This window comes from Rhinolophus ferrumequinum, chromosome 9, assembly GCF_004115265.2.
Source record: "Rhinolophus ferrumequinum isolate MPI-CBG mRhiFer1 chromosome 9, mRhiFer1_v1.p, whole genome shotgun sequence".
In the NCBI taxonomy this organism is placed as follows: Eukaryota; Metazoa; Chordata; class Mammalia; order Chiroptera; family Rhinolophidae; genus Rhinolophus; species Rhinolophus ferrumequinum.
This window is the reverse complement of record NC_046292.1, coordinates 29,129,175-29,152,993: the sequence shown is the minus strand read 5'-3', so window position 1 is coordinate 29,152,993 and position 23,819 is coordinate 29,129,175. Positions and strand designations below refer to the sequence as shown.

Below are 23,819 nucleotides of genomic sequence, written 5' to 3'. Positions count from 1 at the left end.
TCTCTCCTCTTCCTCCTCTCCCTGCTCCTCCACTTGTCCCCTTCACCCTGCCCTTCCTTTATGCCCTCCTGTCCCCTGCTTCCCCTCCTCCGTTCACTCCCCTGCTCTCCCGTGCCCTCCCTCCAGTTTTCCCAGCTATGTACTTGAAGGGTAAATTCACAGAATGAGCTCCCCCGTGTCCATACACTAATAGGAATTGCCGTGCGGCCGTCGGTATGTGAGTTACAGTCGACCACGAAGGTGGGGTGCCTGGCATTTGTGGGTGCTCAGTGAATGTCTGTTGATCCATTAATACAGGAGTAATCCCAGTCGACACAGAGCACTTGTTGTGTGTCAGGTGTGTTCTAAACACACGCTGTGAATTATCTCAGCAAATCCTCAGCATGATGCTGGGAAGTAGGCACTCTATGTGCTCCAAGCCCACACTCACACCTGCACGCGCTGGGCAGGGGCCTGAGCCCTGAGCTTAGAGCTGGAGGCCTTCGCGAAACCCGAAGCCAGACCTGGCAGCCCCTCGTCGCCTCCCTACCCCATCCCACATTCCAGCACCACACCCCATAGTCTTCCATCAGCAAGAAGCATATTATTAGAGGCAGTTTCTGAAGAGACAGGGCAAAGGTGTGTCTAAGGCAATGGGTCTGGCCGGAAACTGCCCAGCCTCAGCGTCCAGGAAGCAGGGCAGAGGGGCATTGGCAGGTGCACAGGCAGGCAGTGCCCCCCAGCGGGGGGGGCAGAGCCATTCCTCCTGTACCCAGCACACTTTTGACCAGATTCCCTAAAATGAGAATCGGGAGAGAGGTGGTGGAGAGACTTGTTCTGCTTTTGCTTTTCTGATTTGGGGATGTATTTGCAGTCTTACAAAAGAGTTAGATCATATTTCCTTTTAGGTGAAATAAATCACTTTTATCAAACTGAACACAATGAATCTGGGGCTGTTTCCCCAAAAACAAGGAAGTGGAGTTACCACACTTATCAAGAATGTAGCTCAGATCATTCATAGGTGTCTTACTGAGTCCTTATAACTAGTGGTAGAAAGTTGTGTTACCCATTTTAAGTTGAGGAAAGAAAACTCAAACGGGTAAAGGCATTTGCCAAGGTCACATATAAATGTTGACTCCACTCCATCCCAATGCCTGGTGGGCTGGACGGGAGCCTGAGCCCTCCTGGGTGGAAGTCAGGAAGTTGTGACTGGCACCACACCCGGGGGCACTGTGGGACCCTGGGCTGGTCCCCGCCTCTCCTGGCCTCGTTTTCCCAATGAGGCAGAAAGGATGACTGCTCACCTTATCTGAGGATGAAGTCAATGCATTCGTTACAGAAATCATTTCTGTCAGGCCCTGTTCTAGGTGCTGGATATATTGCAGTGAATAGAACATAGGTCCTGTCCTCAGGAAGCCTACATTCTAAAAGGGAGTCCAGTGATGAGCAAATGTGTCAAGGGGCCAGGGCAATGAGTATGGAGCAAAACAATGTAGGTGAGGGGCTGGGGAGGGACCCCTGTTCAGGTGGTGTGAAAACCGGGTATGGGGAAGGGCACTCCCTGCAGAGGGAACGGCAGGTGTGAAGACTCAGGACCAGAGCGGGGGTGGGGGGTGGGGGGGGCGAGATGAGGTCAGAAATGGGGCCATGAAGATTAAGAGAGGGACTTGGCTGTCCGGTGGAGTGACATCCTCTGACTTTCCCTGACTGGCTGTGTGCAGAGTACAGCTGGTAGGGGGCACGGCTGGAGGCAGTGATCTAAGCCAAGCGTACGTTGGCTTGGACACGGTGGGCGGAGTGGAGGTGAGAAGTGGTCGGATTCTGGATAAATTCTGCAAGTAGAGCCAACAGGTTTTGCTGACACGTGGGTGGGGGTGGATGAGTAAAAAGGAAACAAGGATGAGTCCGAGGTTTATGGTCTAAGAAAATGGAAGGATGGAGTTGCCACTTCCCACAATTAGGAAGATTTCGGGATGAGCATGTGTTAGACACCGAGTGGCCATCGGAAGCGCAGCCTAGGAATGACTGCCTCCAAGAGGCCAAGTCCAGGCCTCAGCCCAGCCCCTGGTGGTGAGGAAGTTGAGCACCAGCGCCACCGTGTGGCCAGATCCCGTGGGCGCCCTCGCGTTCTTCATTCCGCAGCCTCCGTGGTCTCAGAGCCGGGAGAGGGCGGAGCAGACCCTAGGCTTCCATCACCCTGCAATAGGTGTCTAGGGCGGGCTACCGCCCTGCTCTGGGTCTCAACTTCCTCATCCTTAAAGAGGATCTTTAGAAGCCTTCCCTACTGGACATCAAGAGATGCAGATCCTGACTTCCTCCCTAGTGGTACTACCCCTCTGACCTTAACTGTGAGATGCTTGCAATGTTGACTGTCTGCCGAGGTCCTGGGTACCTGAGGTGATAATAGCTAAGGTTTATCAGCTACTGACTCTGTGTCATACCCTCACAACCCTCCCAACAGCTTCATTTGGTGGCTTTTATTACTCTTACCCCCATTTTACAGATGAGGAAAACAAACACAGAGAAAAAAAGTACATTATCAACCTCATACAGCAAGGAAGAGGTGGAGCTGAGTCGTGACTCAGCCACTACCTGCTGGTGATACTGGGGAAGCTCCTCTTGCCCCCTCTGGGCCTGGATTTCCCCAGATAGAAATGACAGGTGAGGCAGGTGAACTCCAGGGGCTGAAGCAGGCCTCCACTAAAGTCTTAGGCAGGGAAGGAAATGCCTGGAGCAAAATTGCAAAGTGTCTTTTGCACCCCAACCCCCATCCACTTCCCTACCCCCTTCCCATCCCAGATCCCTTCCCCTCTTTCGTCACTCTGCTCCCAGCTGCCAGGAGACCCACCCTTGGCTCCACGTCCCTCCCTTCACCTGCTTGCCCCAGCTCCACCCCATAGTTTTCTACCTACGTCCTCCCAAATACCCACTGTCATCCATTTCCTGCATCTTACTGCTGCATAGTGAGCTATTTGGAGGCACGGATGCTGTGTTTTCTGGCCCGAGTATCTTGGCATGGTGGGATTCTAAAGCCTGGTTGCACCCGGGGCCTGAGTTAGCTTGTGTGTCCAGTTCTCATGGTCAGTAGTGGAATGGGTGCTGGCGTGTCCAGGTGAGGTGGTGGGGCTGACAATGAGCCTGGAGATGGACCAGCAGGACCCTCAGGAGCCTGCCAGGTGGGCCAGGTGTTAGTGGAGCTCTCCCCAGAGTCCTGATTGCTGCCCATTTCACAGATGCCCACGTGAGATCTGTATCGTGTTAAAGGTGACCTGGCTGGTTGGGACTGCCCTACCGAAAGCCAGACCAGGAGGCTGGTATTTCAGAGCTGCGCTCACCCCACCCTCTGCTGGGAGCAACTTAGGTTCTGCAAGGGCAGCAGGTCCTCTAGACCTAAGTGGCTGCGATGGGACCTGCTCTGCAGCCTGAGGCTAGCTTAGCCAGACCCCCAGAGGTCAGGGCCTGCCACCTGCCAGGCGCCCTTGTACCAGCCAGCACCAGACTGGCCGCACTGGTAGCTGAGATGTGTGTTTAGACTAACCACAGCTCAGTGCTACTGGACCAGTCAGCATGGCTACCGTGTCATGGCTACTCGTTTTCTTCATGACTGTTGAGTGATCAGACTTATTTGAGCCCTCGCTATGTGTTAGGTGTGCATTGACTCCCAGCAGACCCTGTGAGGTGAGACTATCACACTCGTTTGACAAAGGGGGAGACTGAGGTACCACAAGGTAGCTTAACTTGCTCATAGAAGAGCCAGCACTGAAATACTAATGGGGGGGGAAAAAAAGGCCTGTCTTATTTGCTGTGGTTCATTCCCAGCCTTACGACTTACCTTACTTGGGCAGGTTATTTAATTTCTCTCACATCAGTTTCTTCATCTGTAATGTGCAGATAAGAATAGAGCTCACCTCACAGGATTACTCGAGGAATAAATGAATTAATAAGGGCACATGAAGCCCTTAGAACTGAACCTGGCACATGGCAGATACAAGGTAATTTTTGTTCACGGTGATTATTTACAAAGTGTTCCCATGGGTGTCATGTCCTCTCAATCATCCTGTGCCATTGCCATGGCTCTCAGGCCATTTGCAGACGAGGCCACTGGGGCTCACAGAAGAGAAGCCACTGGGCCTGGCTGTGATCCCATGTCTCCTGTTTTCCCCGCAGGAACCAGTGACGACCCGTTCCAGGACTCGGAAGGGCGAGAGGGCTCGGAGGCTGTGGCACAGCATCAGTTTTCAGACCTGGAGGACTCGGACTCAGACTCAGACCTGGATGAAGATGAGGATGAGGATGAGGAGAGCCAGGACGAGCCGTCGTCAGAGGCACCCCTGCCCGGCCCACCGGCCACGCTGCCAGCAGACTCTTCACCTGTTCAGGGCTCTCAGTCCCCAGATGCCACCTCTGGCAACCAGGCCACGCAGGGAGGCTCAGTCTCAGAAGCCGAGCACTTGGCAGCTGGCGGTTGTTCCAAGTCCAGCCAAAGCATCCTGTGCCTCCCCCACCTGGGACGGGCCCCTTCGAGCCCCAAGGAGAAGGACACAAGCTCAGCGATGAGCGCCAAAGCCTTGTCCCCAAGAAGGCCGTGGTCCCCGGGCAAAGAAGCAGGCAGCCGCCCACCACTTGCCCACAAACACTCACTAACCAAAAGCGAATCGTCTCCCCAGCGACATTCACCGGCCCGAGAGCCACAGGCCTCCGCCCCAAGCCCAGCCGGCTCCCAGACAGGCCCTCTCCCTTGTGGGTCTCCAAGACTTGAGCTGTCTCCTCTCACCTCCCGCCCCCTGGGAAGGGAACCGCCCCCTCGAGCACATCTGCTCCCCGAACCCGAGGGTGCCACAGACCCAGGCCTCCCCAGACACTCGCCCACCAGGAGACAGTCTCCCGGCCAGGCCGAGTCACCACCACGGTCAGTGCTGCCAGGGAAGTGGGCCTTGGCTGGGCCAGGCAGCCCCTCAGCCGGCGAGTGCGGCCCAAGCTCCGGGCTGGCCCCGCGGGCTCTCTACCGGCCCACGCCTCTACCTCACAAGCTTCTCGGCAGGAGCCCCGAGACCAGCGCCTCCACCTGGGTGAGTTCCTGCCCCAGTGACTGGGGTTGCTCCCAGTCTGGGTGACTGGGTCGCTCCTCCCTGGTGGGTGGGGGTGGGCTCCAAGTTCACGCCTCCCTGAGGCAGGGGCCAGGCCTGGAGTTCAGCAGCCCTGCCAGCTCAGAGGTCACTGATAACTTAGCAAATGTGTATGGGGCACCTCCTGTGCCAGGCTTCAGGCCGGGTGCCTGAAGCCAGTTCATTTAGCCTCAAAAGCAGCAGAGCATTGACTCTGGAGCTGGCTTTGGATGCAGGTGTAGACACTTGTACCATTCTCCTCCCACCTCATGGCCATCCCCATGTATTCTTTGAGCAGATGGCAGTTTAACCAAAATCATCACATCTCCAGCATAACTGTTGCCAGCACCTGCAGAGACACCACAGCCCACAGGTCCCTGTCAAACCATCAGCACTATCACTGTCACCATGGCCAACACCGTCCCAGCCGTCGTTACACTCCAGCACACCATTACTGCCACTCAGTCCGCTTGGCCAGTGTTGTCACCTCAGCACAATCACCATCATTGTTGTCACCACCACCCCGCCACTGCCATCACCATCCAACACCATTCCTTTCACCAGTGCTGTCACCACCCCCAACACTGACAACACCATCATTGTCAACTTACCTTTGCCTTCTAGTCCCATCTTTGTCACCTATTGTCATGACCTAACACCGCCCTTTACCACCACTGATCACTCAGAGATTCAAGCTCCTAGACATGCATGATCTAGGAGGCTCTCCTTGGTTTTTAATTTTGGGGTCATGTTAAAATTCCTGGTGGTGGGTGAAGGCCAAGAGCCTTGAATGGGAACTCGTGTCCAAGGTAAGGTTGGGTCAAGAGCAGGAAAGTCAGCAGAACCCAGATAGAGGGCGAGGCACATGGGGGCCAGCAGCGCCCCATCTCGCCGGAGGCTCTGCAGGTAAGCGTGCTGGCCGGAGGCGTAGCGACCATGGGGGCTGAGTGTGTTCCTCGTCACTGTAGGGCTGGGTGCAGCCCATTCCAGAGAGGGCACCAGCACAGAGCAGCGTCATGGGCAGAGTTGGAACTTGGCTCTGGCCTTAGCCCAGCTGGGACTCACGCTGTGACCCCGGCAGGTCCGCTGCCCCGTCAGGGCCTTGGCGTGTCCATGTGCCCAGCGCATAACCTGGCCTTACCTTGTCTTCTTTTCTGACCCCAGCAGAAGGCCGAGTCCCGAAGTCCCTCCTACTCACCTGGCCCTGTTCATCCTGTCTCCTCTCGACCCTTCTGCGCCCCCCATGACTTCCATGGCCACGTCCCGGCCCGGACAGAGAACATCTTCAGCCACCTTCCTCTGCACTCGCAGCACTTGGTCCGAGCCCCATGCCCCCTGATTCCCATCGGTGGCATCCAGATGGTGCAGGCCCGGCCTGGGGCCCACCCCACCCTGCTGCCAGGGCCCATGGCAGCCTGGGTCAGTGGCTTCTCCGGGGGTGGCAGCGACCTGACAGGGGCCCGGGAGGCCCAGGAGCGAGGCCGCTGGAGTCCCACCGAGAGCTCATCAGCCTCTGTGTCCCCCGTGGCTAAGGTGTCCAAGTTCACACTGTCCTTGGAGCTGGAGGACAGGGACTATCCCAAGGAGAGGGAGAGGACGAGCGGGGGCCTAAGCAGACCTCCCAGCTGGGAGCCCTGTGGGGCTGACGTGTCCACAGAGCCCGCGCCCATGCACAGCCCCCACACTCCACCCGAGGCCTCGCCCCGGCCACCCCAGGGCCGCCGGGCAGAGTCCTGGAGCCCCCACGTGGCGTCACCACACACGTTGGCCAACCCCGGGGCCTCTGCCGCCCCACCACTGGACCGCAGCAGTTCCGTGGGCTGCCTGGCAGAGGCGTCCACTTGCTTCCCAGCCCGGAGGAGGAACCTCTCTGGGGAACCCAGGACCAGTCAGGGCTCCCCTGAGCCCTCAGGAAGTGGGGGGCCTGGGGCACCTCCACACCAGCCCGAGGACAGGGGCCCCCTGAGCACTTAGCCTCTCTCCGACCGCTTCAGCATCTGGCTTCTGGTGTTCGGCAACAGACGCTTCCAGCCAACTTCCTCGAATCATCTTACTCTCATGGGCTCCCTCTTCCATCTGTCCGTCTGTCCAAGCAGCTTCTGTTCAGCCCCCGTCAGTTATATCTTCCCATGTATGCAGTTACCTGTGCCTTTTTCTATACCTTTTGTTGCTTGAAAAGAAACAAAACATACACACACACAAGAAACCCCACGAGGAGTTTGAGGCTGTGAATATTTTGTGCTTTTTTGGGAAAGGGTGTAGGTGGGGCCTCACCTTCCACCACTGGGGTCAGCAGCCAGCCCCCACCCCCACCCCCACGGCTGGCAAGAGGTGGCCATCTGCTGAGGGAAAGAGATGCACTGAGAGAGAAAACTAAAAACAAGGAACTTTTAAAAATATATAATTAAATGTAAACGCAAGCACTCCTATGTATAGATGTTTATGTCCAGTTTATTGCCACTTTATCCCACCCCAGCTGGTGGCCAGCCCCTCGCTGACAGCAGAAGGGCCTGTGGCCCCAGGCAGAGGGCCACAGACACAGGCAGGGAGACCCCACTCATCCTCCACAGGCAGGCTCCCACTTTCTTTTCCCAAGAAAATATTACTTTTGCTAGGATTTCAACACAACACAATAGGAGCAGGGAGAAGATAGGAACTGGTTGGTTCTTCCAGGGCTCCCAGATACCCAGGTGGTCTGAGCTGTGGACCCATCCTGGCTTTTGACCAATGGACATCGCCCCACCTCTGCACCCCCACCTCCAGCCCCTGGGCTGGGAAAGGAGCCCTGACCATCCATCTCCCAGTTCCTGAGCACCTGATCTAGGCCTTGCTCTTTGGGCCCCAGCCACAGGCTGCCTTCCTTGTTCTAGAAACTACCCACAAGGCTGGTGTGGCAGGGCCCAGCCCCTAGGGGTCAAGATCCAAGGTGCATAGCCTTGCTGTTCCTGAGGCTTGGGCTTGGGTTTTGTTTCACGTTCGGTCCCTAGAGTACAAGGAGCCCTTTTCCCTCCAGGGCTGGGCTTGTCCAGGGCTTGGCACTGGAAGTTTGCATGGACCCGTGTCTGTACCTCTTTGAAGCAGGACTGATTCCGCCACCACCCGCCACACTGATAGGCCTCCACAACCCTCAGGAAGTACCCAGAACATGACTAGTGAGCACTGCCCAATCCTGTTTATTCTTTTACATCTCTCTGAAAACAAAACAAAAAACAAAACTACATAGAGAGAGAGAGAGAGAGAGAGAGAAGGCTGTTTGGTACACCCCCGCCTCCTCACCGTCTCTTGACCTAGAGGACTTTACCTGTCCTACCCGTAAGTCATGTAAATTCTCCGTAACACTCAGTACTAGCCAGTGCCTCCACCCTCATCGCCATCTCCTCCTTTAAGAAGCTGCCCTGCGATTGCTTGGGCAAAAAGCTGCTTTGTAAGAAAAATAATACGACCAGAAATTAAAATCCCAAGTTGAAAAATGGAATTTGAACTCTAGCATGTTTACCCTGCCATGGGAGAGGTGGATTTCCCCCTAACCTTCCAGAAATTATTTTCTTTAGTTTCTACAAGGGGGAGAAAGCATGTGTCCCCCTCGCCCGCCCCAGGCTGGGTGCTAAGGCCACCTTACAGAGCAGGGTCCTCTCTGGCTGGCCCCCAGTCCTCAACCAGGCGGTAGGAATCCTGAGCTGTTGTTTAGATGGAACGCCACCAGGTAGGGAGGGTTGAGGCACTTCTGTGAGCTCCCCAAACTCTGCCACAATTCCGGCCTCCTCCAGTTCAGGACCTCTGCTTGCTCAGACTCTGCTGAGTGGACCAACCGGTCACTGGGCCAGTCTCCAGCCAGAACAGCTTATTCATTTTCCTTTGACCTCACTCAGAGCCAAGACAAAATGGGGACAACAGGGAAAGGGTCTCCCCCCACCCCCACCCCAGGGCTCCAAGGTGCTGGGGATGGGGTTAGCAAGCAACTCCTGGCTGCCTGACCCAGAGTTTGGGGCTCCCTGGGCGAAGGCCAGCAGGCTGGGCCCTGACCATACTGGCACTGTTTGGGGGCCTGACAGGAAGCGGGAAGGAGCCTGGCCCCAATCACATCCCAGGCCAGAGGCCAGGGCTTTCTTCACCCTCGCCTTTCAGTCCTACCCCATAGGGCTGCTCAAGGATGAGAGACCTTGAGTGCGGAGGTCTGGGTGCTGGGTAAAGGGCACTGCTTCAGCTCAGGTTTGAAATCTTCCTGGGCATGATCTTCTAGCCCCAGGTCTACAAAGCCGCAGACTGGGCCCTCTGCTGAACCAGCCCCTGACCTTGGAGGTGGCCATGCCCTTCGACCCAGCCCTGTACCCCTAGCTCTCCTGGCCATATTCCCCCAGTACTCAGACAGCCCACCCACTAAGGTTTCCCTCCTGGAAGGCATAATCATGGGTGGTGTGGCCAGCAGCGGAGAGTCCTTGAGGTCCCTTAAGCCACAGGCACAGGCAGAGAGAGGGGACTGACACCAGGAGTCACTGGAGACCATTTCTCAATGACAGGGACATGGTGCACAAACAATCTGGCCTAAGGGCTCCTGCCCCACACAGTACCCAGGGGGATGAAATCAATGCCACCAGTCTGGGTGGCACATCACTGGGCACAGCTCTCGCCCCCTCTGCCAGACTCTATTCCCACTCCCCTGAGCACAAGCCCCAGCCTGCACACACATCTTCATACTTTGGAAGAAGACTCTCATTTCATGCCCTCCACAGGACCCCTGCCCTGCTCCCAACCACTTCCACGTTTCTAGTTTGCCTGTGACACTGTTGTACCTGGAGAAAGCAGTGCTGACTGGTTGGCACGGACACTTGTTGCGTGCTCTGTTGAAATGTGCGGGATGGCCATTCCTTAGCGTAGGCCCACTCTGGTCCTTGGGTATTGACAGTCGGGTAGAAACAACTTGCCGAGGTTTCAGAGCCAACCGTTGCCTTCTATTGTGGGGATTCCAAGCCTCTTGCCCCCACGCCCACCCTCCAGCATGCTCTTTCACCACAGGCAAGCTGAGGGTTATTCTGGATACTAACCCCATTCTCTTGGAGGCCCCTTTCTCCAGCCCTACCCCCTCCCCATGGCTTACACTCTGACCCCAACCACTGAGACCTTCCAGGAGCCCAAGAGACGTGAACTGCCCACTCTCCCACCTCCATCACCTCCAACTTCCTGACCCAGAAGTCCCTCTACCTCCCTCTGTGGGAAAAGTCTGAAAGACTTCGTGTCCAGATTCCTTTAGTCCCTACTCCATTCCCACCGGCCCTGTTGAATAGGGACAAGCAATATATCTGAAGTGAATTGCCCTCCAGTCATCTTTTCAGACAAATCCTTCTTAAAGTGAAAGTCCTGCCTGGGCAGCCATCCATGGAGACACATCTGTAAGCTGTGATCAAGAGGAGAAAGTTCCCAAAGGCCTGTTCCACAAATTCTGCTTCTGTGTCGTGAATCCAGTCCACTTTCCATTAGAAAACTGCTTCGGCACTTACGATCACTTTATTAAGCCTAGTGTTAAAAATAAAAAAGAAGAGAAAACAGAAAAAAAAAAAAAGAAACGTGTAGGCAAATGTAAGATACACGCTCTCTGTAAGATAAATATTTGCCTTTTTTTCTAAAAGGTGTATGTATTCTGTCTGTGAAATTGTCTGTAGAGAGTTTCTATGTTCTTAAATGGCAATACATTCCAAAAATCGTACTGTAGATATGTACAGCAACCACACTGGGACGGGGTAGTTTTGCCTGTAATTTTATTTAAACTCCAGTTTCTATTACTTGCATCTTGCAATGTCGGTATGGTATATATCAGTGCAAAAGAAAAAAAAAAAAAAACAACAAAAAATCCATGCAGGTCTAAAGCACAGAGTCTGACGTACAAAAGGAAAAAAAAAACGCTCAGTATTGATGTGTGTGACCTTTGTTGTAAATTACATCTGTACTGTGAATGAGAAGTTTTTACAAGTATAATAATTGCCTTTATTACAGCTCTGGTTGAGTGTTCAGCCCGAGGATATTTTTAAAAAAAAAAAACAGCATGTTGGAATAAATTTGAAAATCCCAACATAGCCCTGCTTGCCTGGCTCATGGTTTTTCTTGAGAGTTATAGAATGTCAGAGTTACAGGGACACTTGGTGTCTCAAGTGCTTGTTTTACTACACAGCACTCAGGCCCAGAGAAGGGAAGTGACCAGACCACAGTCACACAGCCCAGGACTCTTGTGACCCCCTCGCTTCCAGGGCTGGCGAGGAAGCACCAGACCCATGTCCTGTGGTTTGGGGTCTAGATTCGTTTCCTAGGGCCACCGTAACTAATTATCACAAACTAGGTGGCTGAAAACAACAGAAATTTATTCTCTCACAACTCTAGAGGCCAGAAGTCTGAAATCAAGGTGTGTCTGAAGGTTTGGTTCCTTCTGGTTGGTTTCATGCCTGTCTCCTGGCTTCTGCTTACTGCAAGCAATCCTTGACATTCTTTGGTTTGTAGCTTCATCACTCCGATCTCCGCCTCTGCCCTCACACTGCTCCCTTCTTAGTGTGTTTCTTCTCCCCTTGCCTTCTGAGAATGCTAGTCATTGGGTATGGAGCCCACCCTAACCCGGGATGATCTCATCTCAAGGTCCTTTACTCAATTACATCTGCAAAGACACTTTTTTCCCAAATAAGCTCACACTCGTAGGTTTTGGGGATTAGGACATGGACTAAATTTTGAGGGGCTACCATTCAACTCACTACAGAGTAAGATAAGGAATCAGATCATGGCATGGCTACTTACTGCCTGTGTGGCGTTGGGCAAGTTACTCAACCTCTCTGGGCCTCCATTTCCTAATCTGTAAAGCAGAGGGTTGGTGTGAGCATTAAATAAGGTGGTGCATACAGGGAGGCTAACAGAGCCTTGAATATACCAAGGCTTCAACAAGCATCCTCTGAGCAGGCCTCCCATGGGGTCCTGGGGTTACAAGGATGAAAAAGACAGGCATGGGTCCCCACCTTTTGTACTCCACAGTGATTTGCTGAGCACAGTGAGAGACCAATCATGGGCGACAACAGACAGTCCCGCCCTCAAAGAGTTTCTGTTCTAACAGGAGAGGCTGTCCTTAAGCAAATAATGACATCATTAATTACTCAATCTCAGGGGCCATAATTGTGTCGGAGAGAACAAAAGCTCTAGTCCAGAGTGAGTCTGAGTCACCCTAGAGACCTTTCCTGGAAATCTCCTAAGCGTGGGCGGAGGAGGGAAAGCCGGAGGAGCAGCTGAAGATCTTGCCGGGCAATCAGCAGGGGCCCTCCAAAGGATGTTTTTTTCCACACCACCAGGCGATTAATTCAATTCTGACACTATCTACCTGGAGACAGCTCAGATCCCACAGGCTGAGGGCTCAGTCCTACAAAACTACCCGCCCTGCCCCCACAGAAGCTAATTGCAAATCCAGGTTGTCATCTGTGCTTCTGAAAGACCAGCTACAGATCCGAGTGGTTCCCACGATCCCCTCCTTGAGTTCAATTAATTTGCTAGAGCGACTCATAGAACTCAGAGAAATACTTACTTACATTTACTAGTGTACTATAAAAGGATACAAGGATAAAAGGATTCCACGCGTTCTCTGAGCACAGCATTCTCCCAGAACCTCCCTGTGTTCACCAGCCCCGAAGCTCTCCGAATTCCGCCCTTTTTACAGAGGCTTCATTACTCAGGTATGATTGATTAAATCATTGGCCATTGTTGATTGGCCCCTCTAGCCTTTAGTCCTTCTCCCCTGCCCAAGAAAGTCTGGAGGGTAGCAAGTTCCAACCTTCTAATCACCTGATTGGTTCTCTGGCAATCAGACCCCTCCTTAGGCTACTGTAGGGGCTTTTCAAAAGTCACTCATTAACATCACAGAAGACGCCTTTATTGATTAGGAAATTCCAAGGGTTTTAGGAGCCAGCTCTGTGCCCGAAACAGAGAGAAGACCAAATATGTATTTTTTATTCTACATCGCCGCATCACAGTCCTCAGCGTGAAATGCTGCCCGGAAGTTTAGCACTAAGAACCTGTTTGTCTCAGCAACAGGAGTATATCATTGCTGACTTGGGGGAAAGCGAGCCTAGCACAGTGCCTGTCTCCTAGTCGGCTCTTCCTGCATACTGCTGGGTGTTGAATAAGTGGAGGCAGATGGTGGTAATGGAGGACTAAGGAGAAGTTGAGGCAGTGCGACAGCAGATCCGGACACCTGCCCAAGGGCTTGGGGTAGAGGTCAGGGGAAAGCTGGACAGAAGCTGGAGGGCGGCATGGGGTCCAGGCAAGAAAGATTTGAGTGTGTTTGTGGGGGACTGGTGGGAAGGAGATGGCCAGAACCAAGTCCGCTTCATTAAGAGGAGATGCAGACACCTCTCCAGTTATGATCCAAAGGAAGAAGTGCAGGGTTATCAGTGCATCTGCTGCTTCATGACACAAGTTGGCATTCCTGCAGAGGAATTTTCTCTTTGAAATAGAGTGAGGTCACCTGCTAATCAGGAAGGAGGAAGCTGCAGGGGAAAAAGATTGAAGTCTTGAGCAGGCGTGAATGACCTTTGAGAAAAGCAGGAGAAAGCCAAGCAGGGAAACAGAAGGCTCCCGGTGGCACTGAGGGCTGGGTACCACAACAAAGATAGGCCTCGAAGGGAAGACTCTCCCTCAGCAGCACGGACCCTAATGCAATCGCCTCCCACCTTGCAGCACGGCTGCCCTGCTTGGCCTGGACTCTGCCCTTCCAGAAGGTCCACCCTTCTGCTCATCGGTTTATTTCTTCCAGCAGAGCTCAGCAGCCATGCTGTGGGCATGGAGACGGCAGCCAGGTAGATTCATCAGGTTGCGGGTTTTGTCAGACCATGGGACAGAAGGACAGTAAGGGACAAGAGGTGAGAGTATTGGCAAGTAAAGAGGTGAGGTCACAGACCACTGAATTCACCTGCTGAGAAAGAAGCAAACAGGGGCAGCTGATACAGAGAAAGGCTAGTGGTCAAGTGACAGGAGATCTGAATAAAAATAGAGAAGAAAAGGTGGTGAGTTGTCTTAGCTCATTATTCCAGAGATGAGACAGTTATGGATGAAGTTGGTATTGACCACTGGTGTGGTTGCTGAGGTGGAGTGAAAGAGACCACCACCGGAGAGGAAGAGGCCAGGAAGTGAGTGTCCAGGGTGGGAGTGGGTTGTGCAGGTGACAAGTGAGGTCATCTGTGATGACTTCAGGGCGTGGGTGGGGCTCCGGGCTGGCAGCCTGGGTACATCAGTCAGGACAGGTGCTGAAATGCTGCCGAAACAAGCAACCCAGACACTCAGGGGCTGAATGCAACAAAAGTTTATTTTTCCCCCGGCCACATGTTCAGTGTGAGTCAGGAGGGGAATTCAATCATCCTTGTCACTTGGAGACCCAGACTGACAGAAGCTCCATCCTGGTGCTCCCGTGACCTCAGAGGTAGATAAAAAGAGAGCTGTGGTACCTTGCACTGACAACACTTCTCGTGGGGAACAACAAGCATCCCTCCAGTCACATTTCATTGGCCAAAGCAAGTCCCATGTCCAGCCCCAGGGGAAGAGACCAGGAATATTTGCAACAGCCCTACTGATAATGACACAAGGCTAGGCCTTCTGGGAATCAGAACTGCTCAGGAGATGAGCAGACGTCAGCCACGGGACGGGGAGGGGCCACACCTGGTAGCCTCAGCTTCAAAGGTGCTGGCTTTTGACAGGCAGTGAAAAAAATCAATGGTCTGGAAGAAGCCCTGCAAAGCAAAGATAGCACCTGGCGTTAGAATCATGGGGTGTGGGAGGACCAGGAGCCACCAGCAGAGCAGCAGCCTGAGAGTAAACCCTAGGGGCAGAGCCCAGGGCTCAGTCTAGGTCAGTGGGAAGCACAGCCCCAAACAGCCCCAGAAGAAGAGCATAGTTTGTGCCGGGCCCTGTGTGCAGCCAGCATTTTACAAACCCAATGTGTCGTCCTTACAACAACCAAGGAAGATGAGAGAGTTACTGGCCCCATTTTTAGAGAAAACAGAGGTTACAAAGGGCCCCCACGAGCTGAAGGTACACAGCTAGTTAGAGAAAGTGTAACTAGGACTGACTCTAGTCTGACCCTAGTCTGACTCCAATGCAGCTCTTCAGGGAACCCCAGGTTCCTCCCTTCTCCTCTCCACCCTTCACTCTGGCCCCAGGAGAGCCCTGGGTTTCAGGCTACTGGCCTCCTTCTGCCCAGGGACCAATGAGACAAGGCAGGCCCAGGCTGGGGCTTCTCTCCAGCAGCTGCCTGGCTTTTCAGTCATGCCATCTGGCAGCCATGTGGGGTCCCCACTCCTGAGGCTGCAGGCACTGATCAGCAGTCACACAGGCTTGGATTACTGTACTTGAGAGCATGAAAACTGCATGTGAATTTTGTGAAGGACCAGCCACCTGCCTCCTCTCACCTGCCACAGGGCCCACGCTGCACACATCACTGCCACCAGGCCTCCCGCGGCTACTGTCTAGAGATCATGAAGCACTTACCCTTTTGGAGTGAGGCAGGATGGGGTGCACGTCTCCATTTTACAGGCAAAGGGTAGAGCCTCAGATCACCCCTGGCAAATGGCAGGGCCACAACCCCAGTTACACGTGGCCTAGAGCCTTAGGAGGGCTTGGGCTGCCGTCTGGCCCTGAGGCCCTAGACAAACTTTGCCGGGCTCCCAGTCCAGGGTTGAGCGGGGCCCGTGTGGCTGGGAAATCCCACCCTCATCCTGAGGCCTGGACCTTCTCTGGGCTCAGGACCTGGAGTCCACGCTCTGTCCTAGAGACTCCCAGGGCCAGGCCACTGTAGGCAGGCCAGCCTCAGGAGGCAGGCCAGCCTGAGATGGGCACGAGCAGAGAGAAAAAGAGAGAACAGAAGGGGACTGAGCGGGGAGCAGACGGGGGCTGCACGGCGTGGGGTCATCCTGGGCTCATGAGATCCTGGGTTGGGAGGCACTTATCACCTCATCACCTTTACAGAGGAGAAAGACTGGGCTCAGACAGAGGAGGGTGCTTCCCAAAGTCATAGTGGGAAGTGGCAGGGCTGGGATTTAAGACTGAGCCCCTACATGCAGAAAATGGTTGGCTTGGCTTCCTATGGAGAGAGAATCTGGGCCTCTTTGCTACGGAGCCGCCCTGCAACCTGGGTCGTATTTGGGGGACCCCAGCATACAATCCCATCAAAGCCTCAGCCACTTTAAGAAGACTCAGCTGCCACCTGTCCCCTTTTATAAATGAGAAAACTGATGTCCAGAGCCAGGAAGAATCTTAGCCCAAGGCCAGAGTTAAGATTCCCGAACCCTTGGCAGAACCACCTGTACCACCCCTCCTTTCCCAGGTCTGAGTACACCTGCCCAACTCTCCTGCCAGGCTCTGCCTTTTTAGGAAAGGAAAAGAGCAGCCTTGGTGGCAAGAAGGCGGGTGGGCAGGAGGCCATGCTAATCCACCAGCTCCCGGCGGCTCTGGTTACCGTGGTTTGGGGCCCAGGCAGCCCAGCTGGGAGTGCCAGCCCAGCCAATGGGTGCCGCAGTGGAGCTCCCCTGCCAAAGCCATACAAGGCCTTGCTGCAGCCCAGTCCTGAGCTGACACAGGGCAGCCCCAGGGCCAGCAACTGCCCCGCCCGTGAGCCTGCCAACTCTGCACGTCCTCGGACTCTGCCTAATCCAGCCTGGGAGCAGGCAGGGCTGTGATGCACGTGCATCAGGCTCAGGGCTCCCCAAGGTCAGGGAGGTGGCACTGCCAGGGCAGAGGCCAACAGCGGGGCAGGGGCCTAATCGGCAGTGGGGATCCCAGGTGGGGCCAGGGGCAATAGAGTCCAGGCCTGGTCCAGGCTGAGCCATCGCTTGACAAGATGCCCTTCTGTTCTCATCATCCCTTTGGCCTGACTGTCCACCTGTCCTGTCCCTTTCACCTCTGGGAACAGCCTCAGCAAAGTTAGTATCTGGTTCCTTCTGGGGTCTTCCCAGGGTTTCAGCCCCAACCCATGTAATCTATCCTAAGTCTAAGGCGCCATGCACCTCTCAGAATTAGGGGTGTCCGTTAGTGTGTGCATGTTGTGGGATTCGTGTACACATATGTCCCCTTGCAGGCCTTGGGTGGGCCCCTTGTCACTGCTGTGGGCCTGGGCCTGGGATGGTAGAAGCAGGTGGGGACAGACAGTCACTCCCCAGCAGAACTCCTTCCATCTGTCAGCTTGTAAGGCCCCTAACTTAATGCTCACGAGATCCCTGGGAAGTAGGAAGTCTTGGCCCATTTGAAAAGCAAGGAAACTGAATCATGAAGAGGTTCTTTTCCCAAGGTCAGGGTGCCAGGATTCGACCCTAGAGTAGTCTGACCCTGGACCACTGCACAATGCAGACGTCCTCCTCTGGGACTTTCAGGTCCTGCAGGGACAGGGGACTGCCATTTAGACCAAAGCGTGAATGGAGGAATGAAAGTCACTCTCAGAGACAAGAGGACCCTCTGTTCTTGAGTGGGGTAAGGCTTCCCTAGGCCCCCAATGCACCACCATTGCCCAGGCAATGGCCACAGCTGCCAACGTGTGCAGTGGCCCGTGTGGAGCTTCCCTGGCCACCACTGACAATGAGATTCGTCACAGAAGCCACTGAGTTCAAGCAGCCTGTACGTCCGATGTGGGCCAAGCTGAACTTGAGGCTAAGACTTGGTACTCTCCAGAGCCACCCAGCAGGTGAGGGAAACGTGCCGGCATGGGGGGGGGGGCGGGCCAGGCTGGCATCGGGCTCTGTTTGTTCACCCAAGAAAGGAAGAGATAAATATAGACACAGGATTACTCAGACACAGCCTGGGAAAACCTGCTCCAAGCCTTGACTTCGGCTCTGGCCCGGTCTCACCTTCACCTGCCTGCCCACTCTGTACCTGCTGCCAGGCCTGCCCGCCTCCTCCCAGGACTTTCCACCTGGAAACTTCAGGACAGCCCTTCCTACCTGTGCTCTTGGGTGGGGCAGGAACTGTGGCCCAGAGAGAGCAGGGTGCTTGCCTCCAGTCCCACAGCTAGTTAGGAGTGGGCAAAGCTAGGGCGGCACCTGGCATTAGAAGTCCTCTTTTCAGGCCCAGACACTAAAGCAGTCCAGGTGCAGTTACTTCATCTGTGAGACGGGGGCCTGGTACACCCAGCCCTCAGTTTCCTTGGGCCTGCAGGTAGGATGAAGTTGGAGACCACCCCACAGAAAGGGGATGAGGCGAACGTCTCCTGCACAAAGAGATGCTGGCCCACGCAGTAGGTATACGGCTTAGGCACTTGCAATCTGGAACCACCCTGCATGACTTCAAATTCCAGCTGGGCCATTTTTCAGCTGTGAGACTTCAGGCCAATTACTTAACATATTTGTGCCTCAGTTTCCTCATCTCTAAAGTCAAAATAATAATTTCTATGTTATGATAGGCTATAAATACTACATATAGTACAATATCTGTTATATACTATAGTATAATAATAATAGCCTAATAATGGCACCAGCCTCTTAGAGTGTCAGGAGGATTAGATGAGTTACTACATGCAAAGATCTTACACAAGCACCTGGCACAGAGCAACTGCTCCACGCATGTGGATTGTGATTATCCAGCCCAAGAAGGTGGGGGCTGGACTACAAGGGGCCGGCGTGGGCAACTCGGAGGCTCCCACCCTCCAAGGGAACAGCTTGGCCCTGGGCTCTGCAGTGCACAGGTGTCCACTGTGCTACGGCCCCTGCAGCAGCTTGTCTCTCTCACTGCCCTGCTTGCCACTTCTAGAGTCAGACAGACATGGGTTTGAATGCTGGCTCCACCACTTCTTGGCTGTGTGACCTTGGGCAAGTGACTCGCCCTCTCCAGCCTCAGATCCCACTTTATCCCTCCTGGGTTGGTATGAGGGTTAAACAAGGGAATATGGGGGAAACATCCAGCTGAGTCAGGCAAATGGGCTCTCCATGCTTGATCTCATGCTGACCCCCTTCTCTTGCTTCCTCCAGTAGCTGTAAGCTTGGCCTGAATAGGCCACACCTAAGTACAGAACCCTCATACGTACAAGGGTCCTCAGGTATAGGAAACACGCACCACCATCCACGTCATGCATGAGCACAGGTCCCGTCCACAGGCCTGTAGGACCCCTAAGGATTCATAAGTTGCCTCCTGCACAATAGCCCCCTTGCACCCTTCATGGACTTGTGCATGTCCACACAGGTGTGCATGCCCCCCTGTGCATACCTGCGTACACACAGGTCCATGCACATATGGACACAAAGGGCATAGCCAGGCACACATATGCACACCTACGCATGGACACAGAGGCCAGTGACCGCAGGTGTGCCCCTGCAACTCCCTGCCAGCACGCTCACTCCCACACTCAGGGGTGTCCACCAGGCCCGGCCCTAAGGTGGCCGTCTTCACAGCAGAGGAATGCAGACAGCTGGGGATGCTCTGCCAGCGGACGTGAGAGAGAGGCCCAGGGGAAACCACACAAGCAGGAATCCGGCAGCAGGCATGCCAGGCTGAGGCGGGGCCCTCAGGTGCCAGGAATCGTGCTGGGGTACGGGGGCAGGGAATCTGCAGGCACTTGCCCTCCGGTCTGTCCCATCACCCTGTGTCCTTGGAGTCTGCGGGACTTGGAAGCCAAAGGGTCTCACAGACCATCGTCCTCCACCAGAGACAGCAATCAGGTTCTACCTTGCAGGGTAGCGGGGCGTCTCTCCCTGGGCTGCAGTGGCCTGATCTGAGCTATGAGGGGCCCTACTAGGTGGTCTTCCTCACTGAGAAACCAGAAGAATCTATGACTACGGAGATCCACAGGAGGAGGAGTCAAGGGAGATGATGTGGAAGTCTTAGAACTCTTCAGAGGGACTCATCCCGACCCAACAGCCACTGTGTGCTAAGGTGCTTATGTCTAATAACTCCCTGAAGGCCCACAAAGGGTCCCTGCTCCCGTTTACAGATGTGGAATCTGAGGTGCAGAGGTGGGTGACTCCAGAGCTGGCACACTCCAGGGCCCAGTGTCTAACCACTGTGCAGTGTGGCCTCTGCCACTGGGTACACATCACACCCTGGGGAGAAGCTTGGAAATGAGGCCTGAGCACTGCTGGCCGCATAAAGGCCCTGTCCCAAATGTAGGGATCTCGAGCTCCCGTTGGCAGAGGAGCCTTCCGGGGCCGCTGCAGCACCAGCCTTCCCCAGGTCATAGCTGTGCTACCTCTGGGTAAGACTACCACACAGGGAGGGGCTGGGTTCACTGCCGTCTGGGGGTTTAGGCATCTTCTGCCAGCCCCATCACTGGGGACCATCTGAGGCTGGGTGGGGGGCATGTCAGGGTACCAAGCGAGAGCAGGTACTAAGATGGGAACAAGGCCTCTGCAAGGTCAGCCTTGGGATGGGGAGAGGTCACCCCCATCTCTCCTACATAAAACATATGGCCTAAGAATGACAGAAGCCAAAGTTTCAGAGTAGACTGAACAGGTGTAAGGGTTGGTAAGGACTCCAATGAGGACCTGCCAACTGCAGAGTCCCTGAGGTGAGGGTTGACACTGGTGGCCTCCTGTGAAAGGCCCCCCAGGTCAACTGGGACCCCAGTGTGCAGCCCCATCTGTTTGCTGCATGCGACAGGGGTAGGGTGGAGTCACTTTGCACTGGTGTCCAGGACCTGTGGAAGAGGGAAGGGAGAGCGTGCATGCAAAAGTCCCACCAGAGGACTCGCCCTACACCCCACTGGCCATCCTGCCTGCCCCCTGTAGGTTCTACCCATAGACCTGGCCAGTTAGTTCCTAGGGACACTAAAATGGGAAAATGACAGTGCAGTCATGGGAGGACCCATGGAAGACACGCCACATGCCCGAAGCTACCCAGGGAAGGAGGAAGTCTGACTCCAGCCACTACTGTGCCTTCTGAGGACAGCCAAAGTGGACCCTCAGGTCAGTGTTGCACTGACCATGGCTGGCCACCTCAGCAGCACCTAGCAGCCTGAAGCGCCCATCCATCCCCTCCAGCCCTCAAGGAGGGTCCCCACCCTTCAGGGAGAAGGAGGGCCCAGTCACATGGCCCCGGTTCCCACCCGCTCCTCCAGTTTTAGAGTGTGGCCTGGGTCAGTTGACTTCACCTTCCTGAGCCTCAGTTTCCACAAACAGCAATGCCACCACTCAGGGCAGTTCTGATCATTGCATGGCACTGCATTTAGAAAGATCCAGGCACAGCCTGACGCACAAAAGTTCTCAGTGTGGTCATCTGTAGTTCGAAGCCCCTGCACTTCTTTCCAAAGCACTTCTGAGACCTCATTACCCAGCACAAGACTCTGGGGAAGAGCAAGACAGCCAGTGTGACCCCACTGGCTGGCCTGACCCAGGCCCAGAGAGGGAGAGTAACACACAGCCAGCTGGAGGCAGAGCTTGAAGGACTCATGCCCGGCTTCCTTCTCCCACACCGGCCTCAAAGTGGAAAAGGGGCCCCGGGCCCCCAAACAGTGTCCCCGGGACAGTCTTAGGGTCTTGCTGTGGCTCTGTGACCTCTCCATGCCACCCATGGTCCTTCCAAGGCAGCTGCCTTACTCCTGCTGGGCAGCCCTTTCTCCAGTTGTTTTCCTGTGACCCTCGCTGCCAGGACCATGTAAAGCCAGGGCCCCTGAGGCTTGAGGGGGGAGCCTGGCCTCCTGAGGTCTCCTGGAGTCCCCAGAGTAGGAGCTGAGACCTGAGTTCTGCAGCAGCCATGGGGGTGAGGGGGTGGGGTAGAGGTGGGGAGGTGGAGGGTGGGGTGGGGGGAATGAGGTGGGGGGTGGAGGGGCACGTGTCCGTGCTATCCGGGTGGTGATGTCAGGACCCGCCTCGCCCTGGTCCCAGCACGTTCGTTGGCAGAGTGGGGAACAAAGCGTCCTGCGCATTCCTGCTCGCTGACTCAGGGCCGTCACGTAGCACGCCGCCGCCCGCTGCAGCAGCAGCTTTGCCCAAAATTGGTTGGGAGGCGAGGGCGGGCCGCAAGCACAGCAGCCGGGTCCGCTGCTGGCAACCTGCTCCACGCTCTCTGCAAGCCACTTTGCTCTCTGCCCCCAGCCCGAGGATTTCCCAAAACAGGCATGAGTGGGAGAGACAATGGGGCGCCCCTGACGCTGGTCCCTGCTAGGAACTGGGAGGGTCAGCAGTGGGTCCACTGCCTGGGGATCCAGGGGTGAGCCGGGGGCAGGAGGTGGGCTGGGGGTCAGTCCTGGCCTCAGGGCACTGCTTGTCTTTGAACCTCATTTTCCCCGTCTGCCAAATGGGGGTGTGCGAGGCAAGGTTGTAAGCACTTGGTATGAGTTATCTAAGTTTCACACCAACCCTATGAGGAAGGCACTATTGTTATCACATTTTACAAATCAGGAAGCAGGCACTGGACACTGATTTCCTTGAGGTTACATACTGGTGAGCTGCATAGCTAGATTTGAACCTAGGTTTTTAAGGTTCCAGAATCTGCATGCATCCTTTACGTGCTAAAGTACCCAGCGCAGTGTTTGGCTAGCAGTGTGTGTCCTCCCCTCCAGTCCCCCTCGCCCTGGGTGGTTAAGACCAGGTCCCTCTCTTCATTCACCTCACTAAACCTCCATTCACTCACCTATAAAGTGGGTGCCTGCGGAAGGGTGCCCTCCAGGGGTTGTCAGAGTACAAGTGAGGATCCATGTGTGACTGGTGGAAAGAAAAGGAAAAGGCTGATTTCCTGGCACCCCCTGGTCATCTGAGCCAACACCAAAGTCCAGAGTGGGGCCAAGCGAAGCCTGGAGTCACCAGCCAGGCCAGGCCCTCTTGGGCCACCATGAGGCTGGGGAGCACTGAGCTGCCTGAGTCTCTTAGGAAAAGGAGGCAGAGGAGGGTCCCTACCATGATCCCTCTGCCAGCCTGGCCTCTCTCTCCATTGCAACCTGCATTCAGAGAAAGGGGAACTGTTTGGAGCTGGGGGGTGTCAGGGTCAGAGGCCTGCCCTGAATTTGCAGGAATGAGGTGGCCAGCAGGTGGCCTTGTTCTCAGGTGCCCAGATAGACTGGGCAGGCCTTCCCCTGGCTATGGTGTCACCCCCAGGGGCTCATCTGCGAGTGCAGGGAAGACCCTGGAAGGAAGTCCCTCCCCTCCCCAGGACTGGTTTGGGTCCTACGTGGCCTGGACCTCCACAACACAAATGCAAGCTGACTCCATTTGACCTCAGGAAAAGGTCAGTTGCCAGCTGGGCATACGAGGCCTGTGGTCTGGCCTCCAAGCTCCGGTCTCTTCACTGAGTCCCTCACACTGTTCACACCAGCTCCTAGGACCTGCCATGCGAGTCCAGGCCTACCAGCTGTTTCCAATGCCTGGAATGTTTTCTCTACCTTCGTAGCCTGCTTAAATGTCTCTTCCACTGAAAAGCCCTCCTGAACCTCCAGGCAGAGGCGAACACTCCGTCCTTTGGGGTCCTGAAGCTCCTTGTTTATCCTTCCCTTTCAGCCAACACAGAGCCAGGCTCAGAACACACACTGGTCCTTTGGCTCTGAGCCTTCATTACAGGCCATCCACGCTCCTAGGTACTCATCCCAGGCAAATACCCTTGGCTTTGGGGCCCCTTTCGCCAAATCCCAGCTGGGCCAGAGATCCAAAGACCCAGCCCAGGTCTGACACAAAGCAAGCTCAGCATGCTTGCTGCATGATGGCAGAGGGCACGGCCTTGTGCTCTGAAGACCCTTTTCTTTCTTCTGCTCTTGGCTGTGTGACCTCGAGCAGCTTATGCAGCTTCTCTGAACCTTACTCCCAGGCCCTGCCCTGC

At 55.0% G+C, this 23,819-nt stretch overlaps 1 protein-coding gene across 7 annotated transcripts in view; it reads left to right on the top strand.

Moving 5' to 3' along the window:
* HIVEP3 (HIVEP zinc finger 3) overlaps positions 1–11,115 on the top strand; it is a 438,665-nt gene extending 427,550 nt beyond the window's left edge. For 6 of the 7 annotated variants that reach the window (XM_033113713.1, XM_033113710.1, XM_033113709.1 and 3 more), the window contains 2 exons: positions 4,147–5,048; positions 6,249–7,589. In XM_033113713.1, the coding sequence (XP_032969604.1) occupies positions 4,147–5,048; positions 6,249–7,058 (1,712 nt within the window). In that variant the 3' untranslated portion in view covers positions 7,059–7,589. Of the gene's footprint in view, positions 1–4,146; positions 5,049–6,248 lie in introns of all 7 variants that reach the window. The other variant, XM_033113715.1, reaches the window with a different exon arrangement.
* The last annotated feature ends 12,704 nt before the right edge of the window (positions 11,116–23,819 follow it).